At 48.4% G+C, this 24,341-nt stretch overlaps 7 protein-coding genes across 7 annotated transcripts; 3 read left to right on the forward strand and 4 right to left on the reverse strand.

Annotated features, from left to right (window-relative positions):
• Positions 1 to 417: 417 nt before the first annotated feature.
• On the reverse strand, positions 418 to 3,115 carry BDV38DRAFT_269842 (putative LPXTG-motif cell wall anchor domain protein; the record flags this gene model as incomplete). The annotated part of the gene is made up of 2 exons (XM_032057042.1): positions 418 to 2,241; positions 2,396 to 3,115. The coding sequence occupies 2 exons, from the start codon at positions 3,113 to 3,115 to the stop codon at positions 418 to 420; spliced, it is 2,544 nt and encodes an 847-aa protein (XP_031915366.1).
• Positions 3,116 to 9,907: 6,792 nt separating this feature from the next.
• Positions 9,908 to 13,001, forward strand: dspD (putative protein-tyrosine phosphatase). The gene is made up of 2 exons (XM_032063445.1): positions 9,908 to 10,061; positions 10,330 to 13,001. Exon 2 carries the CDS (start codon positions 10,487 to 10,489, stop codon positions 12,620 to 12,622), a length of 2,136 nt encoding a protein of 711 aa, XP_031915367.1. The 5' UTR covers positions 9,908 to 10,061; positions 10,330 to 10,486; the 3' UTR covers positions 12,623 to 13,001.
• A 441-nt stretch (positions 13,002 to 13,442) lies between these two features.
• BDV38DRAFT_281069 (putative S-adenosylmethionine-dependent methyltransferase) lies at positions 13,443 to 14,568 on the forward strand (the record flags this gene model as incomplete). Its single annotated transcript, XM_032059454.1, has 2 exons — positions 13,443 to 13,501; positions 13,689 to 14,568. The coding sequence occupies 2 exons, from the start codon at positions 13,443 to 13,445 to the stop codon at positions 14,566 to 14,568; spliced, it is 939 nt and encodes a 312-aa protein (XP_031915368.1).
• A 185-nt stretch (positions 14,569 to 14,753) lies between these two features.
• Positions 14,754 to 15,820, reverse strand: BDV38DRAFT_281070 (putative nicotinamide N-methyltransferase; the record flags this gene model as incomplete). Its single annotated transcript, XM_032059455.1, has 2 exons — positions 14,754 to 15,292; positions 15,358 to 15,820. The coding sequence occupies 2 exons, from the start codon at positions 15,818 to 15,820 to the stop codon at positions 14,754 to 14,756; spliced, it is 1,002 nt and encodes a 333-aa protein (XP_031915369.1).
• Positions 15,821 to 18,786: 2,966 nt separating this feature from the next.
• On the forward strand, positions 18,787 to 20,737 carry BDV38DRAFT_50158 (putative C2H2 finger domain protein). The gene is made up of 3 exons (XM_032063447.1): positions 18,787 to 18,946; positions 19,044 to 19,588; positions 19,764 to 20,737. The coding sequence occupies exons 1-3, from the start codon at positions 18,932 to 18,934 to the stop codon at positions 20,596 to 20,598; spliced, it is 1,395 nt and encodes a 464-aa protein (XP_031915370.1). The 5' UTR covers positions 18,787 to 18,931; the 3' UTR covers positions 20,599 to 20,737.
• A 946-nt stretch (positions 20,738 to 21,683) lies between these two features.
• On the reverse strand, positions 21,684 to 22,681 carry BDV38DRAFT_281072 (uncharacterized protein; the record flags this gene model as incomplete). Its single annotated transcript, XM_032059456.1, has 2 exons — positions 21,684 to 21,769; positions 21,826 to 22,681. 2 exons carry the CDS (start codon positions 22,679 to 22,681, stop codon positions 21,684 to 21,686), a joined length of 942 nt encoding a protein of 313 aa, XP_031915371.1.
• A 296-nt stretch (positions 22,682 to 22,977) lies between these two features.
• On the reverse strand, positions 22,978 to 24,138 carry BDV38DRAFT_50123 (ribosomal eL24 family protein). Its single transcript, XM_032063446.1, has 4 exons — positions 24,035 to 24,138; positions 23,920 to 23,946; positions 23,794 to 23,862; positions 22,978 to 23,740 (listed from the first exon to the last, which is right to left on the reverse strand). The coding sequence occupies exons 1-4, from the start codon at positions 24,037 to 24,039 to the stop codon at positions 23,275 to 23,277; spliced, it is 567 nt and encodes a 188-aa protein (XP_031915372.1). The 5' UTR covers positions 24,040 to 24,138; the 3' UTR covers positions 22,978 to 23,274.
• Positions 24,139 to 24,341: the final 203 nt, after the last annotated feature.

A 24,341-nucleotide genomic window follows, 5' to 3' on the forward strand; every position in this document is an offset into this window, starting at 1 on the left:
TGGCAGCACTGCGCCCCTCATTTTCTTCTCTCCTCACAGTTTAGTGACTCGCTCAGGGCTCTTGTGTGGTCGTTCTACATTATTTGGTTTTCTCTTTTTTTTTTTTTTCTTCTCATATAATGCGTTTGTGTGTGTGCCCGTGGCATGCATGTTTTGAATCAGATACAAGACAGAATTGCGCTCGTTAGGATGGATGTACACAGAGTTGCTTCGTATAATGCATGGATGAGGCTGAGGGCCAAAATAAAAGGGACGCAGGAAGACAAAAATTCGATTTAACAAATAAACTCCGGTTGATCCGTATCCAAATTCCAGGCATGAGTCGCTGCGTTAGATGAAGGGCGTAAGCTACGTTTGTTGTTGTTATTGTATTCCAGAGCAGAAAAAACCACATGTAAACGATAAAGGGCGTAACGTTCAATCAATGTTGTCGTCGAAGGAATTTACAGCACCGTCAGAGATGGCCATGGGTCGTTGCCGGACGCCAAACCTCCGTGTGGTTCCAAAACTGTTCGTTCTCGGGCGCGATATGGGGGTATAGCTGGCTGCTAGTTTGTTTGATGGGGCGATGATCCTTGTTTGAGATGGATCCTGTCGAGGAGAAATGGGCGCATCGTCGTTGGCTTTACTGGGGGTAGAGATCCCGGAAGGCAACCCATACCGACGAGATCCGGCTTGGATGTTTGAGCGAGACGTGGCTGGAGTCATCAAGGTTCTGCGGAGTGGAATGCCGGACTGCGAAGCAGTTGGCGTACGGGGTTGCGGTAACTGGGACTGTTGAGATTGTGCTGAGTATCTGGGAGTCGGGTCTTGCTGAGGCTCTGGTGCTTGAGAAGCAGGAAATCCCTGGGAAAATCGCTGGCGCGGAGGGGCACGATATGCGGAACTCTGGTTACTGATATCCGTCATGCTTCTTGATATTGATCGGCCATGAGGGCTTCGGTGCTCGGTAGGTTCATCCTCGGTTTGCAGTCTTTGAGCCCGTAAAGACGCGAGTCGGCTTAGTCGACTCGTGGGAAGTGAAGAACCAGGAGATTGCGCTTGTTTGGCATCGGATATTGTATCATTACTCCAGTTAACCTCTTTATTATTTTCGCCGGAGGTATTGCCGCTCGGATTTGCAAAACTGGACCGACGGCTTGCAGCACGAGTACTCTGCCGACGGCTTAGCACATCGGGTTCCTGGGCAGTACTGCGTCGATATGGTGTAGTTGGAGTCAAAGTTTCATCGTCAGCGCCAATAGGCTGCTGCGCTACCGTGTCTTCGTCAGGTTTGCTTGAGGCCTGCTGTCTCCGGAGTTGTTCATCCGACAATGCAAGACAAAGCTCGGTCAACCCGCGACAAACACTATCCGCCTTCCGTCTCGACAGTCTGTCGGACGGGCCATACCCATTCACGACGGAGACGTTTCCAGACGGCGCTTTATTGGTACTCAAAGTGGTAGACAATGATATCGCATCTGTCGCGGTAGCTTCCAAGGCTGTGAATACTTCTTTATTCAAAACAGTTTGTGCTTTGGACAAAGCAGATTGTAAAAGGGGATGGACTGGGTTTGTGGGAGGAATAGAATCGGAGCCAGGAGATGAGGTGCTGGTTTTGCGGCCGCGCTTTGGGGAAGATGAAACGGTTGTCACCGTAGTTGTCGCAGTTCGTGGCCGTTCGGCAGAAGCGGATGAGATAGCCTCCTGCGAAGACGGGGGCAGCTTCCCGGTTAGTTCTAGTTTGCGAATCCGGGACTTAAGATCCTCAAGCTCATCCCAGACAGTAGAAGGTGCAGTGGTGGACAGCGTCGACTCGGTTCCATCTTGTCGGGATCGATCAGGCTCGGCTCGGGCACGTTCTGTGACCTCGGAACTGGACGGCTGCCGACTGCTTCGGATCGTCGAAAGCGTTGAATGACGATACGTTCTAGGATCCGGTAATGAGCCTCGCCTCTCGATGGACGTTTTCTCGGGCGAATCATCTGGGCTGATCTGGCTTAGTCTACTTCTCGGTACACCAATAGTGGACTTGGAGCTGGAAATGAAGCCGGAATGAAGCGAACGAGAATGATCGTCTAGTGGATGAGCAGAAGCCGAGTAGGAGTACGCTAAAGAACTGCGTGGTTGGGATGGAGATCCGTTATTGGAATGCAAGGGGCTGTCGTAGGTATTCAACCGAAGTTGATCGGGGGAAGACGTTTGCTCGTTGGCGCGGGAAGTTGAAGAGCGAAGACCACTACCGGACATCCTCATTCGCGACTGTAACGTTTTCAACCTTCTCATCAGTTCACGGTCGAAAAATTATTCAAACATATGGCGAGACACTGAAAAGGGGAGGGCCCATCGCACATCCATTTGCAGGGCCATGGTCTGGTTGTTGGTATGTTCGTCTTTCAAAATAAACGTTACTCACCCGTCTAAGTTCTGACCGTCCAAGGGATTCACGACGGCTTGAGTCCGACCTAGCGATATTGAGGAAGATGTCGGATCGAGCGTCGTCCGCGACTGGAGTCCGATTGCCATCCTCTGTCGCGTATTTGTTCACACCGTTCACGGTACGGCTGCGATCGTTTCCTTCGGTGTAAGTTGCTGTATACGATGGCATTCTCCTCTTTACGCTTGGAAGCGTTTGCTGGGCATAAAAGGAATCTTTCCGGCGCTTTGTCGCATTGGGACTCAGTGCTTTGATGGTCGAATCAGGATCAGGGGCCAGCGCAGAATCGCTATCGTCTACAGCGAACCGAGGCGACGGGGGTAGAGAAGATGATTCCTTAGGAGTGCGACCGTGGGACAGATTGAAGCCCTGGATTGAGCGCCGCGGTCTGTCGTACAGGAAAGTGCGCTGGGGGGTCGGCGTCGGGTTTAGGCTAGAGGGCGTGTCGATAACGGAGCTGTGCGATGCTAGGGTTCGTCTGCGAAGGGGCAACTGATACTCAAAGTTGAAGCGACTCTGTGGTAATTTGGGAGCCGAAGCGACCGACATGTGAGATTGCGATGCAGAGGCGCCAGGGGTTTTGGATGGTGAGGAGATCATGTCTTGAGCCGTTGGGGCTGTTGTTATTGTTGGTGAATCGCTGGTACCGGATGTTAGCGCGGTTGCGGTGCCCGCGTCACGGGGATCGTCCACAAACATGGCGCCGGGAAGGTGTTGATCGAGACGGGATAGATGAGACTGCTGCTGGGCTGGTAGAAACTTTGTCTGAACCCCCAGAGTATTGCTCCGTGGGCGTCGCGCGGGAAGCTCGGTCAAGGTTGGACTGACCAACGCCGACGAATGGTTCACCCCGGAGCCGTATACTGACGCTCTGGAAATTCGAGCCGAATTAAGAGGCGCGTCTCTCTGTGTTGCATGGATGGTCGGATACACCGCAGACACGGTTTGTCGTCGTTGAGGTCGAGAGTCGGAATGATGGTTTTCGGCAGAAGGTGGGAGAGCAGACGCTGGCGTCATCCCATCCACTAGGTCGTGGGACATCTGCATGCTACTACTACTTACACTTCTTGGTCAGGCATCCAAGGATTTCATGCACCTCCCCAGGAATCAATCAATCAGAAAATTATGACCAAAAAAAAAGTTATTCAGGGTGGAAAAATACAAAAGCAAAATAATGGCAAAGGATTGGTCGAAGAGGGGAGAAAATTTCATTCTATTGGTTGTGGGGATCAGGGATAAAGAGTACCTTCTTCTCCTCTTTCTACTACTCCGTAACTCTCGACCTTCAGGAGTGAGTGGTTTAGCACAATCGCCTAAGGCACCAACTTTGTCCCTAATCTATATAAATCACTACGGATTCCTATTAATAAATCTAGCCATAACCCTCGTTGTATGGCCGGGAAGGGCAGGAAAGACCCAGCCAGAGAGAAAAAAAATTTTAAAAAAAAATAAAAACAAAAAAAAAGGTACCAGGAACAGGAAATGAAGGACTCCGTTTATAAGGGTGGCTGGATTCTTCTACTGGAGACATGGTGGAGCTGCTACTAACACTCTAGTTCGGCTCCAGAACCCGGAGAAATAGTCGATTGCCTTGACGTGATACCATTCCAGATAGGATTTACGATATGATATGATAGGATTGAATGCAACTAAGGTTCCAACGTTAGTTGAATTTTTATCCCCGAGGCTGTTGATGTTCTTCTACTCCGTACGGAGTACTTGCGTTGGATACATCCTATGCAACTCCCCGATGGAGAACATCGAAAAGACGCGCAAAGGGGGGCACGGACACAAAACAATAAAATTAAAAATAAAAATAAAACAGAAGTCTACTCTGTACAGAAAGATAAGGACTGTCGGCACTAACCTATATTTGACCATCTTATGGTCAAACGGCTTCAAGTTCCTATAGCAACAACCACTCATAGTCTCCCATCCCCATAGTCCAAAAACCCCCTGGTCCAAACATTGACTGTATCGCTTTTTGTCTGGCTTGGAGAGCATGTTGCAACGACCATTTTTCTGGTATATCTGCACTTCAAACCACCTCTCCACAATTACTAGATTCAAGAAATTAATTTTTTTTTTTTTTAAAAAAAAAAAAAAAATTTCAAATAAAATAATGCTGCTGCAATACCAAACGGTGAACTACAAATTCTAAAATTCGCGGGAACAACCTCAATGGTCTTGCATCAATACTTGTCCAAGTAAAGCAAACCTCAGGACTTGCCTCGAACGCCGTTCCAGGGCTTAAACGAATGTATTGAGATGACAAAGGACTTGCAAAGAAAGGAGAAATGGGTGAGAATAAAAAAGAGTAGAATAATAGAAAAAAAGCAACAGAGACTAGTGAGTCACGAAAAAGATTTGCCACATTCTATTACGTTGGTGTTCGCTCTTTCAAACATAATGTGACAATTTATATATATTTGATTCAATCGACTCCCTATCGTATGCTCTTGATTCATTAAAAAGACACCGGTCATTTCTCTATCCCCATGTCCATGGAGGCATTATTTTACTAGGATGATGCCAAGATAGTATGTATGACCATGCAGCTCTACGGAGTAGAGAAATGTCTATTCAGCTTTTCTGTTCGTCTCTTTTTTTCTCTCTTTTTATGGGAGTACATGCTGAACACAAACCCGAAGACAAAGACTCACAGATGAGAACCACACCGACACGCTTGTGTACAAAATTTACCTCAACAACACCCTCTTCGAATGGACAGAGGGAACCCGCAATGCCCCCAATTTGCGTCCTTTGCCAATATCTGGGAATCCTGAGAAGGCGAAGTTGATATTAATAGCTACTCCAATGTAGATGAAACAAATTGTCAGCATGTATTGTTTAGCACCCAACGTGTGTCATTGTTCCACATAAAATACGAAGCATCAGGCGTAAAGTCTGGCTATAACTGAAAGCTCAATTAGAGTATGCTTTCCCAGATTGAAACTTTTGTAACTACAGAGGGATGACAGTGCCTTCCTATGGTCATGCCGCTGACCTGTCAAATGCGGACAGTGGCTAGAAATGACGGCTCCAAGGATAGCCAGTTCTCTCTTGCTTCAGTCTCTTAGACATACTGGCCACATCAAAAGCACGAACAGTATGGGAACAGGATAAAAGGAAGGGGGCAAAAGGAGGGGAAAAAAATAAAGCTCAAGTAGTGCTCCAAAGCCATACCACGGTAAGTCAGATCACCATCGCGGTCATAGATATCGAAACACTCACACCAATCCTATGAATACAGGATCAATGACCTCGCGTCAAAGAAACTTGTGACTAATCTCCTGAAACGAGTCTATGGCGTTGTATGCATGAGAACCAACCGTTCTTGACCTGATCTCCGATGTAAAAGAAGCAGGGTTCGCTTTTGCAACGGCCAGACAGCGACCAAGTGCTCGGCCGTTGCAAATACGGGTATATACTCCGAAGTAGCTCTGGTAAATAGCCAGGCAAAAGTGGGCATAGGGCTACGGATCTCGGGAAGAAAATTTTTAGTCTTTGCGGTGGTCTGAAACAGACTGCCAACACTTGCAGAATTCGATGTTGAATTCTACCGTTGATGCATGAATTGTGCAGATTAACACATCAAGTCAAGAGACAAGAATAGACAACTGCATGTACATAGTATGAAAACGCCTTAATTGGGATTTGTTACTATGCATGGTCAAGCGATCCGTGGATTAGGGCAACGCTAGGCAAGACTTGACACTGTCCGCACCGTGGTACAAACTGGCTATGTGGGATTATCCAACGGTCTCTATTTTTCCGCCTAAAGAGGGAAAAAAGAAACACTCTATGAGTGTGAATGAGGCATTCACTTGCGCAAAGACTGCAGATATGGACTATGCTAAGCGGGCGATTATCTCGATTTGCCTCTAGGCGACAATCAACCTTAGGAGTTGTCTTAGATCGGGTAATTCGGTGGCCTATGACCATAAGCACTATGTGAACAAGGAACCACAATAATTTATATTGCTCAAATAAATGAATCACAAGATAATAAGGCACTAAATCAGTACTGCCATGGGAAGCTGCCTGCACGGTTGTCGCACCCATGTCTTTCTTTTCCATTTCTGGCCCCGGCCCCTTCGCATACAAAGCCCTTAATTCTACTGATGACCGCGGCTCGAACCGATATGCTCGTCTGAGATAATCGCTAAATGCTAATAAACCGTTCTGATGAAACGACCCCACAGCATTCAAAGGTGTCACCGAACCGGTGGCCAAGTTCAATGGTTCCCGATGTCTGGATGGAGTTGTACGGAGGGTAAGTCCTTGGTTGGACATTGCAGCCACGTGGAAATGACAAGAGTCAAGTTTCAAATAAACACAGCGTTGCAGAGGCACTGATAACGAACAATAGTATTTGCTCAGTGGTGGACCGTAATGAAATTGGAACGATTTACAGTGGACTCCAATGTGGGTGTGTGCTAGAAGCACACTATTGATTCTTGTAGCAAGTGTGGATAGCGATGACCTCAACATCAACAACCAGTCGAAACCGTGGGAACACGCGTTGTTGTGTCGTTCACAAGTTGTGGAAGAGTTTGAAGAACAATTTTTAAAGCATCCGATTCATCTATAACCAATCAAGCCACAGATAATGATTGTCTACTTACCATTCTGAGGATTGAATCGGGGAGATCTGAAAAGATGGAACTCTGGCTGCGACAGGCGGTGTCGCACACGTGACCCTCCTCCTGTGGGGGGGTGCGACTAGTACTAGTAGTGGCTAAGTTAGCATTGGTCTGGCGTGTTTCAAACACACCTGAACTCCTCCACCCATTGGTTTGAGTTAGCGCGCGCGAACACAGTGTGTTTCAGCTGCGCTGATGGCCCAAGTTTATTAATAACACTAGCCCGGATTCGGGGTTTGCGATTTCGGGGGATTCCCTTGTGTGTGTGTGTGTGTCTGTCTGTCGGTGTCGGCAAACAAGACAGTGCTGGACCTGAGTACGTTGCTTCTGAAATGCCGGACGGGAGGGAACGAATCAGCATGTTGGTCTCGGTTGTCTTGTTGAGTCCGAAACAATGTACAGGGATACCTAAGCCAATTCAGGGTTCGTGACTAGGACTCAGCCCGGACGATGCCCGCGCAGCTTCTCCTCGTCCCACCCGCCAATGATGAAAAGTCCACAACTCCCAGGGGGCGTTGCGCCTAGGGTGATGATGATGAATCGGATTGGTTTGGCCCCAGTCAATCAGCCTTCCCGTTTCACATTTCCCTTATCCCCAGAGCCTCTACACAGTCTACACTAGTAGGTTGGCTCCACGCCAAATAGAGGTCCCTGCTGAAAAAGTCGCCATCTGTATCTAGTAAAATAGTGTCCTCACCTCTCGTCAATTGTCTCTTCTTTTCTGATCTTTTCTGACTTCTTCATCGCTGGAACGACTGACGCTAAGCCCTTCCTTTTTCTTCAGTGACGCTCTTTGCTGCTATCATCATCATCTGAGTAAGTCCTCACTTGTAAGCCCCCCAACGCCCTGCAGTATCAGCGCACCGTGCACACCCAAGCGGGTCAACCTTACGCTAATTTGAAATTGTCAACTACAGTTTAGCTGTTGGACGTATACTCTCTGCCCGCTCAAACTGGTTTTGGCCTCCTCGTGGGATCGAGCAGATTTCTTATTTTTATCTTTTCGGTGCCTCTTCTGGAAGAACTTTCCTGTTGTTATTGTTTTCTTTCTTTCTTTCTCTATTTTACTTTTTGGATACTATCCTACCGTTTTCCCCTCTTCGTGTGACGAGCTCTTTAGGGAAACGGGGTTGTGTGATCCTAAGCGCCGTGACCACTGCCGCATACGAATGAAAAATCCCGTTTGAATCTAGTACCACTCTGGTATAGGTTCACTTCCTGAGACTGGGTATAACAGTGTCATTCTGTTGAAACCCCAAGGCATTGTGAAAGGGATAGGAGAAAAAAGGGAGTCTTTGATAATAGAAAAATAAGGTATGTTTGTTAATTCTGCTTTTGTCCTATTATAATCATGTTTATTATTGTTCATTTGTTTATGATCTCCTGATTTCTGTTTATACGTATTACGTCCTTTGCTCGAGTTGGTTATTTCTGTCTTTGTTCGTCCAGTTCCCACCCCTTCAAGTGGTACCAGTTGTGGATCAGTTTTTCGTGTTTGTTCTTTTTTTTTTTTTTTTTTTTTTTTTTTTTTTTTTTTTTTTTTTTTTTTTTTTTTTTTTTTTTTTTTTTTTTTTTTTTTTTTTTTTTTTTGTTGCAACCTTCCTTGTTTGCACTCAACCCTTGACAAGAGATCCGAAAGAGGAAGAGAGAGGGGAATACCCATTTCCATAACAAGAGCACAAAGAAAACAAAAAGAGGGAGTGAGAGAGAGAGAGAGAGAGAAAGAGCTATGATCCCTCCCCGCCCCCCCAAAAAAAGAAAAGAAAAAGAAAACAGAAAAAAACCCAGTGCTTCCTCTTGCCTGGTCATTGATTACGATCTGTGATTTCTGATACACACATGATTTCGTTCCTCCACCCCCTGTGTTGTATCAGAATCATACCCACTTACCCTTGCCCATCACTTCCTCTCTTGTTCCTTTGCCCTGACCGCGAGGATCATCACTCGGACGTTGTTGTGGGTGACGGGGAAGAGGACCGGTACATACCAGCATCTCCGCGACTGGGGAGATGGGAAGACATCCATTGCGAACGTTGGGAAAGAGACAGGCATCTGATTTGCGTGTTTTTGGCGCCCGTGATGCACATTCCAGCCTCCCAGACCAACCTGGGCGGCTAAATTTAGAGCTGCAGGCGATGAATGTTCTGCTTCGGTCGGGTCTGATTGGCTTCCCACATCTGGTTGACCAGAGTCTGTCTTCCTCGCGCCCCACCAGCAACGGCTGAATGATTGGTCTGTCGTCAAGAACGCGGGCAGACGGTTCCAATCATGGCCTCCATCCACTCCCTTCCCGTCCTCTCAAACGAACTACTGCTGGAGCAAGTGGTTTATTCTTAGTGATCGTTTTACCAGTATTACATGCTGCTGCTGGAACTGGCCTGGTCTATCCTATCCTGGAGGAACCTCTTTTTCTCACAAACTCTCACTCACTCACACACAACCACCAGTCGTTTGTTTCCCCTCTCCCTTCTCTCTCTTTCTCTCTCTCTTCCTCCTACTCTTGTTCCCTCCTTCCCCTCCTCTTCCCCTCTTAGTAGGGTTCGTACTTCGCTAATCAATCGACGTGACCCATTCTCTCCTTTGGCTTGTGGGCAGTCGTTCTTTTACTTCCCTTCTTACCCTCCTTTACCCTACTAGATTCCTGCACTGTTTCCTTTCGTCATTCCCCGGAGGAACGATTGCCCACGCGAATACCGGGCGGCAATTCCTCCAACTTTTTACTCTTTGATCTGAACTATTAATTTATTGGATCTTCTTTCCATGCAGTAATTTCTGGCGCTGCATCTGTTTTTCCTTGCCTTTTCATTTTTACTTCTATTTTTATTTTTTAATTTCTAGCTCTCCTTGACTCCAATTTTTATTATTTTTCTGCTGCGGTTTCTGGATTGATTTGTTTTTCTCATTTTATTATTTCCTTGTTGGCATTGCACATCACTGTCCTTCCCTTTACATCACTGACACATCTTCAAGAGGTACCAGACCTCTTGTGGCAACTTTTGGTATGTTCACGTCTTTCTTACATTCATTACTAGACGTCCATTCTTTCTGCTCGCTTCCATACCTACAACGTTCAATGCTCTACGCCCGGGACAACAACAGAATTCTGCTCTGATCCCATTGTTGCTTCCTCTCTTTTAAGGTTCAGCTTGCCGGCCTTGTTTCACCCTCCTTGCAGCTCTACTTGCTTGGTTTCTTTCGGCCTGGACATCTGTACTTTGCGAAGCCACAAAGCTTGAACATGGAAACTGATTGTGCTCTTTCAAAAAGGTCATTTGCTCTGGTAGCAAGTGCGACACTTTCTTCTTTCCCTTCGTCTGGATGCGATTACTGTCCGGCGGTTTTTGCGCCGGCGTTCTGTGAGAGCTGTATACCTGAAAGGGTGTCGCCTTTCAAGCGCAGGTCTGTACTGAAGTCTGGATTCATCATGCCCGTTCAGACCAGTCCACCGTCAGTACCGGATTCATTCCCATCCTTTATGTCAGTGTTTGGTGGGAGACCATCCAGCATTACCGACAAAGAGGAGCAGACGGCAGCAGTAAAACCTCTCGAAGTGCCCGCTAATGTCACCATTAATACGTCGCGACGCCCCCTTCCTTTTAAGCACCGTGAGAGCATCTCGTCGATGACATCAGCGTCTACTGATTCTTCGCCGACCACCACAATCTCTACCTTCGATTCGCCTTCCGGCCCAGAGACATCCCCCAGCTCTTCTCCGGAATCTCCGACGTCCATGCCACTGTCATATACCAAATTCATGCCACCCCCGCGCAATATCGAGAGCCACTCGCTCTCGACAGCCCATAACAACCTTTCCAGATTGTCGTCCGACACACCGAATCCTGTGCGCCCGGACTCTCCCAGCAGGCGGGCACGAAACCTGAAGAATTTATCCTTGAGAATGCCTCCGCCCTCACAGTCTTCCCGGCCTCCAATTGCGACAGCATCTATCGTTGAAACAACCTCTCAACACCATTTGTCCGCGCCACCGTCGCCAGTACACATCCCTCCCAAAAGCTCACGCCGAAAACCGGCAAATCTTACCATCCGGACTCCCGGTTTTGATAGATCGTTTTCTAGCAATATCTCTGAAGTCCCTCCCACCCCACTAAGCCGGCAACCTTTGCGACATACTGAATCTTCACCATCTCTCAATTCGGTCTTCTCCCCTTCATTTGGTCCCAAAGGTGGCATGCAATTACCTAGGCCCATGACCCATCATGGCAGTCGACGACCATCGGCTTCGGAGGACAACCCATCGCCTTTGCAGCCAGTCCCCGATGAAAACTCAGTTTCTGGCGGTGTGCTCCATGAATTGGAGGAGGAGGATGATCACTTAGACTCGAGAGAGTCTACTAGACGCAATGAGCGGGGTTATCCGAATGGGCCTATCCAAATCTACGACTCCGGAGTCTACTTGTACTTGGAACCGACAGCACAAGAAGCGTCCCAGTTTGATGTTGTCGTCAACGTGGCCAAGGAAGTAGTAAATCCCTTCACTAACACAACTGCCAACAACGAATCTGTCATGAGTGTCCTTCGGAATGCATCCACGAATCCCAAGGCGGTGCCGACCGAAGTCCCAGAAACAGCCATGTCAGATATTTCCTTCAAATCCGCCTTTGAGTACCCCCCGAATGTGTCGTCGCCTGGCACACCTCGCAACGACGCATCATCCAATCCGGAATACATCCACGTGGGCTGGGACCATAACTCAGAGATACTCGATGATCTCTACCCCCTCTGCGAGCTCATTGATTCCCGCATTTCACAAGGGAAAAAGGTCCTTGTTCACTGTCAGTTGGGTGCCAGCCGATCCGCTTCGCTGGTCATCGCATATGGTTTATACAAAAACCGAGACCTGGATTTCAACTCTATGTACGAGATTGTCAAGGGACGGAGTCGCTGGGTTGGCCCTAATATGAGCCTTATCTACCAATTGACAGATTTCCGTTCCCGGTTGCTTCGGGGTGGCCCTTCAAAACCGGTGCCTGAGGAGTGGGTTGCGGAAGGACTTCGGAGGGGCTCTGAACCGCAACCCTCCCGAACAGAGGCGCTGAGCCAGCCTAAAATCGTGACACCAGCTGAACCAGCTTCATGCGCTGGTTTTTCGCAGGCCTCGACGAGCTCACTCTCGGTACCTTCGACAAACCAGACCACCCCTACTTCTGCTGAAAGTCTAAGCTTCCCTAAAACCCCTTCATATAAGCGAAGCCTATCCCCGCGGCCATTAACCCTGCGAAAGTCAAGCTTTCAAGTGGGCGACTCAGCAGTACGATCGATTCGTCCAGAGTCCGTATTAAATTCATGGCGCCCGGAGAGCGGGCCATACTCATTAGCAAAGACCGACATCTTCGTGCGGGATGGTCCAGCAGAACCACCTGCTCTCTTCTCACCCAGGACTACCGGTTTTCTAGCGGCACCGATGTCACAGTCGATATCTAGTCAACTGGAGAATAATGGGCTACACGGTCTCCGGTTCGGGTCGCGAATAGCGGATCCTCGGTCTCCTCCCCCAGGAAACGAGCGCCTGATCATGAGAAATATTGACGAATTTTTATAATTCTGGTTTGATGTTTTTAAGACGGAGTTCGCTCAGGGTCATCTCTGAGGACACGTCCTTGAAATGATTGCATGACTGTTTGACTTGCCCAGTTGAGGCTCACTGTCGTTTTTTCTTTTTCTTGCCCAAAAAGAGTTTCCTTCCTGCTGGCTTCTCTTCGTTTCCCTTTTTTTCTTCTCTTTTCTTCTTTTTTTTTTTTCCTACTGCCTTTCTCACCTTATTTCCATTGGCCTTTGGGCTTCTATTCTGATGATCTGATGACCAAAGCGGGCTTTGCAGTCGTTATTTTTTCATTCTATCACACTACCTTCGCTAATTGGCATTTTCAATTTGTCAACCGGTGGCTCCATGTTGCGTCTTAAAGGGTGACATTGCATGCTTATTACCGGCGTCCTGGGTGTTATCAAAAAGAGATAAAGGTGGCGAGAACTCGTACCTGACCATGTAATACTATTCGTTGGGGTCTACACTTTTCGCTTCGATGTTTAGAGGCATCTACATCGTTTCCATTCCTTCCCATACTGTCTTATCACTCTTTATTTACACTGTGATCAATGCATCGCGGTTTACGGCGAAATACCCAAGGGACTACTTTATTCTTGAATACAAGGAGTTAAACAAGTGCATGTGATATTCCAAGTAGTAAATAAGGTCACCTTTAGTAGACTGGGAGGTAGCGTTCAATTGCAACTTAGCCGCGGTTCTAGATTTCTGCGGGGCCCAATTTTGTCTCCCGCGCGGCTCTCCAAACTTCACGTCAACCATTATAACACACGCAGACCACCACAGCGTGGTTCACGAAACAGAAAAGATCAAAAAGATGGCAGAAGAAAGTCATCCAAGTCATCTTCCACCCAGCGAACTGGGAACCAAAGACTAGTAAGTCCCAATCCATTGCAGTACAATTGAAAAGCCAGTACCCCGCTACCCCTCCATTCGTACCCATCACATTCTGCAATCATACCCCAAGCAGTCCAAAACAAAGGCAAAAAAGAATAAAAATCACAATAAAGCGCCCCTGCCCCAAAAGAAACTAACTAACAAGACGCCCCCCAAAAACAAAAAGCTGGGAAACCTTCTACGCCCGAACCCTCACACACATCTCCACAAAACAGAACCCCAACAACCTCAACAACCAAGAAACCACGAACGCCGACTCAGACGCCGAATCAGTCGACGACGACGACGACCCCGGCACATCATGGTTCTCGGAATACAACGCCCCGGATAAAGTCCTCCAATTCCTAACCGAAGAGGGTTTCCCACTTGCACCGTGCAACACTGTCCCCGCGAGGGCCAACCACCCCAGTATCCTGGACCTGGGGACCGGGAATGGGAGCATGTTGGCTCTGTTGCGTAAGCGAGGCGGGTTTCGGGGTGTGATGGTTGGGGTGGATTATTCGGCGCGGAGTGTGGAGTTGGCGAGGGAGTTGCAGAGGTTGAAGATGCATTCAACTTATTTGACGGATGAGGAGGATGAGGATGGTGCTGGGGATGGTGGTGAGGGTGAGGGTGAGGGGGAGATTAGGTTTGAGGAGTGGGATATTTTGCATTCTGCGGAGGAGGTGACTGAGCCGGGGAAGTTGGATTGGTTTCCGTATGGGGAGGGCGGATTTGATATTGTACTTGATAAGGGGACGTTTGATGCTGTTTCGCTGTCGGACGAAGTGGTTGAGGGCGATGCGGATGTTTCTGTGGCTGGGAAGAAGGTGCAGAGGCGGGTTTGTGAGATGTATCCTGGGGTTGCGAGGCGTCTGGTGAAGAAGGGTGGGTTTCTGGTGGTTACGAGTTGTAATTGGACTGAGGAGGAGTTGGTGATGTGGTTTACCAGGGAGAAGGGGGAGGACGACCGGTTAGAGGTCTGGGGGCGTGTTGAGTATCCCCGGTTTAGATTTGGGGGACATGAGGGTCAGGGGGTTTGTACAGTGTGTTTTAAGAGGGTTTGATTATGGATCTTATGGGGGGAGGTATAGATAGATGGAGTACGGTTGTTTTATTCCTTTTTAAATGTTCTATCGTGCTGTATAGTCGTCACGTTTCATCAGTCATGATGTATGAATCCATTGGCATATACCACTTTTGGATGCTGGGTTGGGAGCTTTATCCTGGGTATTTGAATCCCCGGGGTCATCTACTCTCCTTTTCTCTTGAGGAGAGCAACTACACACCATCTCCTGCGGTTCTCGGGGCCTTCGCCCTCCCTCTCAGACACCCAGTCCCGACGGACTTCGTTCCCGTCTTCCGCCCCGGCATTGAGATCCCGCTCATAGATCCGCTCAATTTCCAGTCCGTTGTCTACTGCAGTTTCGAAAAACCCGGCCACGATGGCTCGCCCGGTGTGGAATCCGGCAACAACCCAGACCTTGCCGCCGGGTGCAAGGAACCATTTCATCGTACTTACGAGGTTCTCGTGCTGCGAGGACATCCAGTAGCAATCCGCACCGATGATCCGTGTGAAGGTTCCTTTCTTCTCGACGGCCCAGGGATCGCTGTCCAGTGTTCCCCACTCATGGGGCTTGATAGTGACATCAGTAGTGGAGGAAGAGTTGCGAACATTGTGGTCGACGTTGAAGGCGATGGCGCCAGCCAAGGCGGGAGAAGAGGGATGGTCGGTAATGGTAACAGTAGATGCTTGCGCGAGGGCACAGACTACAGATGGTAATGCGGCACCTGCAGGATAAGATCAGTCCGATACATCCGCGGCTGTGAGGAAGAGAAACCAGGGAAATACGAACCAGCGCCCAGTTCAAGCACACTCTCCCCTGTAACTTTCCACATCGCCGTATCGGAATCCAATTGTCCCACCGAAGAGAGATGCTCTGCTTTTTCAACCCCCTCTGCGACCACCATGGCCGCACTCCATAGAAAGTGCGCGAACAGCTTTCGCCCTTTATCAGCATCGTTTACTTGCCCATCTGCGGTCTCTTCCGAGCGATTTTGGCTCTGGTCAGGATAGGAGGGGACCATGATATCAAGAGCGCCATAGCGCGGAGAACTGTACAGGAGATGCTGCCCAGGGTCACCGTGGAAACTGGGAGCATCGTCTGGGAACAGGTGGGGAAGGAAGGCTCCAAAGACGTCTTCGGGAGATTCATCCTCGACGGAGTCCTCATCGTGGAAATCGGGAGGAGGGGCAGACGGGGAAGAAGATAAGGGCGTACGACGGCGGGGGAGGGGTCGGAGGCGGGAGTGGAGCATTGTGAATTGACTTTATGGGGCAATAGGTTCCCAACTTGACGTCGTAGCAGAAGTATGGCTCTTCCGGTATTCTACCGTTAATACTTAAACCAAGCGATATCTTTCTGTTGATCCTTGTTGGTGACTTGCAAAAAGTTGTATGGTTCAAATCTTCTGATTGGTTTGGAGCTAGGCGGTCGTAATTTGTGTTGGCAAAATACTCCGCCCTGCAAGTCATGGGTCACATGTTTCACATGATCAGTTGGGATCTCGAACGCCTGCTTAATCTGGGGATCATCCCAGCACTTTTGTCCACGAGACAGCGGTCATATCAGCATGGGCGGACTGCTTCGGCGTTTCTATATATGCGGTTTCTGGCCCCGAGTGACAAGGATGTCTGACATCTAAATACAGAAGGCCATGAGCTGCTGTGGACTTAAAGACGTTGAAAGAACAGTTTCAGAATGAAAACACCTGGCTCTTGGCTGTGGACTAAGATTACTCTGATGTGTGACGATAAGGCGATCATATCTGGGTAAGCCATTGCGCTGGTTCAGTACTACTGTAGTTTAATACCTTCAAATTGAAAGGATACGTGACTACTCGTCATTCAAAAAGACAATCTGGCATTGTGGCTAAATCAATGGAGCCTAGGTACTAAGCACGCAAAGCAACGTAAGCAACACCGATGGCGGACAATGTGAGTGCCTGAGACATTCCTTCGAGAATCACTCGTCAAAGCCGAATCGATGCCTGGGGCTAAAAGCTGTGGCGTGCCGCAGTTGAAACTGGCCCTTTGTGGTGCGACCATTGATTACTACTAGTAGGAGAACGAATATCTGTCTACTCACTTCTGGATACAGGGTAATTTGTGCTACATAAATCTACGACCAATCTTACATAGATAAAGTATATTAAACTGCAAATTCAAAGAAAATTTAAAAGAAAAAATAAATAGATAAAATAAAAATAAAAATAAAAGTAGTAGAAACCAAACAAAATTATTAATTGATCATAATCATAAAGAATGGCTCAGCCATGGAACCAAGTCCGAAGGAATGCACTTGACTTGCAGTTTTAGGGTACTACCCAGTCAGTAGGTATTGGCCATGTGTCCAATGACCTGTCAATGCAGCTGGCGGATCTTCATCTTGGCTGAATCGCAAATTCACTACGGTAGGACATAGGTGCCTCAACCATTGGACGTGCCTTACCTCTGGGAAAGTTTAGGGTCGTTCGAATGATAGGCAAATTTACCTTCCCTCTGTACCTGAGTGGTACCTTACTAGTAGTACTGTACATAGTACTATACAAGGTCCCTAACCTCAGGCACTCTGGCGGTAAGATAAGGTCTTGGGAACCAGCAGCGGTACCGTATCGAATTGACCCCAGCCAGTCAGCCCTTTCCCAGTTTATCCCCCATTTGTAGGGTGATTGGCACTGGGGGATGGCGGCGTCATCCAATCATACGGTACGGTACGGCCATGGGGGATGACATCATGTATCCACCCACCGAGCCCTAGACCGGTCGATGCGTCGATTCCTACGTATTACGGTATGGTCACCGGGACGGAGTACAGCACAGATCACCCATTTGAGTGATTTTTTTGGGGCCGTAGTCGCTGTAATGTATTGCCGGCGGTAATGAGTCGAGGAGGTATGAACTGTACGCCCGTGTACCTACTCAGGTTAGATGCCAATCGTTTTTACTCCTCTCGCTATGTTTTGTTGATGAAAGAGATTGTTTTGTATGAAGATGTATTCTTAATTAAATTTCCTTTTTTTGAAAGGGGGAATCTGCACTTGTCAGAAGATCACACCAGCTCTAGCCAATTATGTGTCAATTGGGATTTTAATTTAATCCCTCCTTCTGGGAACTAGTACTGCAAACTGAGATGTTGCCTGAAAGTTGATGGATGATCTACTATTTGGTTCCTCGATTTTGCTACCATAACAGTTACCATACGGCATGGCCTCGTGCTGACCAGGTGACCATGCAGACAACAAGTTACTGACTAATTCGGTTTCAAAAGAAAAGAAAACAAAAAAGTTTTTGTTCTTCCTTTTCAAACTGGGAATAAATTATTACCGTTTCAACTCTGGCAAGTTTCTTTTTCCAAGTCTACAGAGTCCCATTATGGGGGGGGCCTTGGAACCGAATGACAACATCACCAGAGCGATTTCCTTGCCTGGACATCGGATCCCAGATGCGAGTGGAGCAAATAACATCACACTCTTTGCCTGCTGGTTAGTCAGGAACAACTGTTTCTGCCCTGACGGTCTGACAGCAATGATTGGCAGCCTGAAGGATTTTCCATTTGTTTTGACTCTCTTTGCAAAATTAGTTTGAACAATTTTTTCTTTGAAGGGGACTATTTGTGAATGGAGTCATTTCTTGTATTTTTCTCCAAGAGTTCTTTTGTTTTTTTAAAAGATTTATTTTTAAAATCTCCGGAATAATAACCAAACCAACCGGAGATCGCCCAAACCCCCGCATTGCTTGGAATCCATTCTGTCAACTAGTGAACCCAAAGGCCCCGCAGAAGCTGTTATTTTTTGGGAATTTTTTTTTTTTTTTAATTTTTTGGAATTTTTTTCCATTTTTATTTTAATTTACTTTTACTACCTGAACACACTTAGGTAGGTTGTGTCTTGAAGTTCTGGAGTGTACCACCATTACCGTACCGGATTCCTTGTGCATCCATTCATTCAACTTCTCCTCTATCGTGCTTCTTGCTCTCTTGTTCCTTTCTCCTCTTTTTTTTTTTTTTGTTCTCTCCTCTTCAATTTTTTCCCCTTCTTCTCCTCTGTCGCTATACCTCTCTCTTCCACCTCTTCTTGTCCACTCTTTCAATCTCCGCTTCCACTTAAACCGATCCTCCTCAATTGCCCCCCTTGCCCTTTTTACTTCAGCCTCACTAATAGGTACCGGCACACTATTTTAGAATTCGCCCCCGAGAAAGACGAAACTCTTCTTCTGCCTTTTTTTTTTTTTTTTTCTTCCCTTTTTCACGTCGACTTCGCTCTTCATCCCTTCGGATCACCGCCAAATTAACATACCCCACGGTTTTGATCATACTATCTTCAAGCGGGCTTCAAGAGATTGATCGCCCGAGAGTCCACGCACTCACCATGGCCTCATTCAAGGTACGGTGTTTGTCGCCCAATTCTACATTAAATTCCCTTTAACTAAGTAGTACTCTTCGTTAAATTGCTAATTCGAATGGTTTCGTCCATTGGACAGGAGTTATCTCTTTCTCGCCCTCTACCTCAGTCCAACCCACGCCACCATGCCCATTCCATCTCTCTCGGTGCGGTTAACGCTAATCATCGGGTAACTCGCCGGAAAAGTGTCACCACTGCTGCTGCCGCCAACGCTGCTGCCGCGGCAGTTGCTGCCTCCTTGAAGGATTCGGCTGGGGAGTCAGTAGGAGTTTCTATGCCTCCGCATCGTCGAGGGAGCCGAAAAGGCTTGGAATCTAGTTCGGTCGGGGCCCCCTCCGGCTTCGGCTCTTACTTATCACGGAGCATGAATAGCCCCAGCCATGAGCCGCCGGTCGCTCGCAAGGCCTCGCCAACCAACTCAAATGATGCATCCTCGCCAAACCTCGCGACTGTAGATGGAAACAATTCTGCCAATAAGTCCGCCAACGGTAATAAGAACCGAAACCGTCGGGCCAGCGAGGGATCACACCTTATCAAAGGCGAAGGGAAGCGCTCCATGACAGAACTTCGCTGCGATCGTTGCGGGAAAGGGTATAAGCATGGCAGTTGCTTGTCTAAGCATATGTGTGTATCCTCCCCTAGCATGCCATCCTGCCGTCTGGCTCGATTCGGGGTAAATGCGCCATGTCGGCTCTGTGCAAGGTCGCCTTCGTGGTCATTCAGTTCCCCTCATTCTCCAAATCCTTTTCTCTCCCCTGTCGTCCCGGGCCACACTCGATTGACGTTTTATGGTACTTAGGTGGGAACATGACCCTGCATGGGCTATTACCTCGAAACTCCTGATCTCTAAGCATCAACAAGTCCAGCTGCTCGAGGCAGCCTCCGTTTTGGTAAATATGAACCAGGATGGTCCGCCAGAAGGCGCGGAGGCCGAGTCGGAAGCATCGTCGGCGTCCCCTGATGCCTCGTCAGAACTTCGAGATGGGCTCAGCTCCGCAGAGACCACTCCGCCCCCGATGGACGAGGATGACGAGGACGATGAGGACATGTCTCCCGAGCCAACTATGGAGAAGCGGTTCAGTGTCAGTACTGCGTCGGGCCTCCTCTCTCACTCTTATCAGTCCATCCCCTCGAGCTCCTTTACCGGCAGTGCCCCATGGCATTCGCCGGCGTTCTCACACTACCGCCACTCGAGTATCGATACCCGACCTTCGACCGCCGAAGCCAAATTGCACGAAGATGACGAGGCGGATCTCGCTGCAGCCATCGGTCTCTGCACCTTCAACACCCCTCGTACGAGGCCCGTGCCAATGTCCCCCAGTGTACCCCCCGTCCCTCCATTGCCAAGTCGCTTCCTTGACCAGGCCGGTGCGAGTGGTAACGAGAGCCAGAGCCTGGATCAGTCGGCAACCAAGGAGGCAGACGCTCTTTTCCCGAACTCTACTCCAAACCTTTTCCTCTCGCTCTCGTATAACCCTTCCCTGTCGTACAAGGTGTCAGATGAGCGAGAAGTGAAGATGGGCGATGCGGATCGCAGCACACGGCAGAGTCGCAATGCAGACGTGGATTTTGGGCACCGGCCAACTGCGGCTGATGAGGACGACGATGGCGTTTTTGGTCGGATGGAGGAGTAAACAACCCACTCTTCTTATACCCCCTTGGATAATCTTTCTGTGTGATTCTCACGAACTTCTCTTCGGCCATAGATTCAAGCCGATTGGGCTGCTGCGCTGCAGCAGTGACTTTTCATGACATGTACGAGCTCGCGCGTATTTTGCGAACGTTGGTTTTTCTGCGGTTACTTGTGTTGTTTGAACAACCCCTTTTTGCGTGTATGACAGGTTACTAGGGAATGTATCACCCGTCGGCACTTCGTGTGACCTTGGGGCCCTGGTATGCATGATGAATTTGAATGGGTCGTCTAGATCTCATTCTCTGCCTTCCCTCTTTTCATTGGTTTCTTTCTCTCTCCCTTCATATTCCCACTATTGCCACTCAATTACTCCATTCTGATTATATATGTATCATTTTATTTGTATCACAGCATTTGCATCGCCCTCATATACCGGACCAGAGTCCTTCACATGAGTCCGTCGACTGTTTCCTTTTTATATGTGTACACAAACTCCCAATGGGATACCATTAAATACATCATACTGGGTTATACTTGTCACTCCTGAGCAACGAAGGGAAGCTGGTTCACAATGCAGATAATTTGTGGACTGATCGAGAATCATATGGATGGTCGACATTGATCAGTTATATTAATACAGAAGACTACTTAACATTCTATATTGTCTTGCATAGCCCAAACGCCAAAACTTGTACACAAAACACATTGAGGATTCATGCATTCCACCCTCACTAGAGCACATCGCGCCAGACGTGAGAAATCCCAAGAGCGTCCAACAAGCACCAAGCTACCTCCCAACCATCCCCACGTACCAACCTTGGCTAACAAACGAGCCAAGGACTCATAAATCCGGAGGTTCAATAAAGATATTCAACCATAAACAGGCATCCCCGTCCGGCCGCACTCTTAAGCACACGGCCAAGATAATCAGATCATAGATTGGGAGGAACAAATCTCAATCGATTATCCACGGGACGAACAGGGTGAATAGGAAGATGGTTATATCACTACCTGTGCGTGGTAATCAAAGGTCGGGGCTTCGGGCTGTTCGTCTGTCTCCGGCCTCGCTCTTCTCTATCTACTCTATCACTTTCGCTTGATTCCCATCTCCTTTGACGCTTCCGCATCCAACGGTCTCTCCTTTCCTGACTGGGGCGGTTTTTCTTCCGTTTCTTGTTGGGTCTTTCTAGTTGGTCTTGTTCTGGTAGGTTATATCCGGATTGCCTACTAGGCCAGAGCAGTGCAGGTTCGGGAGGTTCTGGTTGACTAGGTGCGAGTTGAACGGTATGTACAGCTGGGTTGGCGACTAAAGCACGGATTATCAGAGCCAAGGCACGGTTCTGAGGTCGGTAAAGATCCAGAGCCCATTGTCGCCCCGGGAAGTAGCATGTTTCTGGAACAGGTTGTGCAATGTTGTTGTCAGCGCTGACAAGGCCGACTTCTGGAGTCTCTCCGAATGCTCGGCTGCGTTGGTTGCGGAAGATCGCTTTCTGCACTTTAGGATGGATCTGAATACAGGTCGACGTATCCTCATTACTGCCCTCAGATGCCTTGGAGGGCGTTCCGGGTCGCGTAGCTTTTGCAGAGCGTCCCCACGAGGATATGCGAGTCCAACTGTGCAATGATATACAAGAAATGGCGACAAAAATGTCTAAGAACTCTTTGAAAGAAGGTAGTGTCGTTGTGGCATTGTCGCCAGCATTCCGGTCGACGTGAGCATCGTTCCACCAGATGGGTTTGTCTTCCTCGTAGCAAACGGGATAAAGAGCGATGAGCGAGGTCTCCGTGTTGTTGACCACTATGAGTCCCCTCTCGGGAACCAAGTCCTCTCGACTAATGGGGCACCAGAGACTGTCCCAGTTGTAGGGCACAGGACCTTTGGTGTGAGTTGCTGTCTTGTATACCCATGTAGCGACTTGCGCAATGTCCAGGATTGTATTTGCTTCTGACGCGATGCATACGGCGCTTGATATGCGCATGAAGAGTGGCTCGCGGCGGTCAGTGAGCTCCTTCATTCCCGGTACTTTGAGACGAACACCGAGAAATGTCAAGGTGACGAAGAGGCCGATGAATGGAACGAACATTGTCTGCGGTATGTTAGTAATAACTATCAGGCGCGGTTTGGCAGGATCTCACGGCATGTTAGTCTCTCAGCCCTTGGTATTAGTCTGGTCTAGCTAACATATACAGAAGCTTTATGGAAGCCAAGTGTAAGATGACGTGGTAAAGAGGAAAAGGTCAGAAAGGGGAACAGAATGGAAGAATATATACTTCTTTTAGGGAGGATGCCCTTTACTTGCTCTTTACAGAGATGTGGAACGCACCATGCATCCAGTCAGAGCAACAGCCATTGGACCAGCAACAAACAGCAAGAACATGTAAAGAGGAGCAAGGAACCTAGCAAGCAAAGTGAATAAAGGCCTTGCTCTCCAGTGAATGGTGGATGTGGCACCATCCCGGCAGATGGCTTTTAGACAAAGATCTATAGACAGGAACAGGAAAGTCTATACAAGGCATGTAAACCGGCATAAGCCGTAAACCATGTAGAAATAATATTCACTAGCTAGGTATGAATCAGTTCTTTTTAGTAGCAAACAAATCAGATATCACAACAACCTAACTCCATTGTAAAACCCAGGGCATCGTATCTGAAAGAAACAAAGAAAGCGCATAACCTTTAATCGACGTCCATTTCCTCCTGAGTTGTGCCATCCACGAGAACTCTGGTCTTCTTCTTCTGTCTGAGCCTCTCCTCGCCGTGGATCTTGTTCCGCTTGCCCTCCTGCACCAATGGCATGCCCTCTTCTCTGTCGCGCAGTTCCTTGCGGATAAGGTGTTCGCCCTCGGCCACAACCCTCCGGTCTGCCTCGCGCTTGCGGTCCCGAGCGACCTTGCCTGCCAATCTGCGCTTGGTGAAAGCGCGCTCTCTGCGTTGACGGATCTCCTCCACTCTCTCCATAGCCTTGACGGTAGCGGCCACGAGGTTGCGGTCGTACTTGACGGGGGTGTTCCTCTTCTTGGCGAACTGAGACAGAACGAGAGACGAATCGACAATCATTTCCTTTCCATTTGCAGCTCTGCTGGTCTTGGTCCACTTCAGCTTCCGGGGTTGGCGCTTCATCTTAAAGTTCTTGTGACATTTGCTGGAAGGAGTCAGAGCGTTTCTTCAACCGTGTTAATCGTAGGAACCACCCACCTTCTGCAGAACCGGAACATTTTCGAATCGAGCCGCACAAAACTGATACCCTTGCTAGGGTATACAGGGCTGTTTTGCTGTTAGAAAAAAAAATGTACCTAGGTTGATGACGGGGTTATAGCATACCGACTGCAGAAGTGGCAGGTTTCAACTCTGCGCAGATGATTAGTGACTTTTTTTTTTGTCTTATCAAAGTAACACTGGCGGAAAACAGCGAAAACTGTATAAAGTGCAAACTTACCTCATCTTGAATGATGTCTCTGCCCACTTCCTTCAAATTTACAACTAAAAATAAACTGGGAGGAAGTTGAAGGTATCAGCGGTGATAACAACCTCAGGTACCGCCAGAAACTTTTCGCAGATCTCCAAAATCGTGGCGGAGAAGACGCTAATCCCAAACGGGCATCGGCGGCGGCGCTCCGAATTTTTATCTCGACGGCCTTCCGTGTCTCCCAACGAACGTCACATCGAACACCTCTTTCCCGTGTTAATCCAGCCTCGACTCAGATATCGCCTATCCCTCGACCGGACCCGGTATTTTCTAAGAC

Source organism: Aspergillus pseudotamarii, assembly GCF_009193445.1.
Source record: "Aspergillus pseudotamarii strain CBS 117625 unplaced genomic scaffold BDV38scaffold_16, whole genome shotgun sequence".
NCBI lineage: Eukaryota > Fungi > Ascomycota > Eurotiomycetes > Eurotiales > Aspergillaceae > Aspergillus > Aspergillus pseudotamarii.

What these genes read in the sequence shown, in the direction of transcription:
- dspD (XM_032063445.1), top strand. Translation starts at nt 10,487, where the DNA reads ATGCCCGTTCAGACCAGTCCACCGTCAGTACCGGATTCATTCCCATCC.
- BDV38DRAFT_50123 (XM_032063446.1), bottom strand. An exon ending in ACCTGCCACTTCTGCAGTCG is followed by an intron (nt 23,863 to 23,919) that starts GTATGCTATAAC and finishes ACAGCAAAACAG; the next exon opens with CCCTGTATACCCTAGCAAGG. An exon ending in ATGTTCCGGTTCTGCAGAAG is followed by an intron (nt 23,741 to 23,793) that starts GTGGGTGGTTCC and finishes GACTCCTTCCAG; the next exon opens with CAAATGTCACAAGAACTTTA.
- BDV38DRAFT_50158 (XM_032063447.1), top strand. An exon ending in AGTTGCTTGTCTAAGCATAT is followed by an intron (nt 19,589 to 19,763) that starts GTGTGTATCCTC and finishes TATGGTACTTAG; the next exon opens with GTGGGAACATGACCCTGCAT.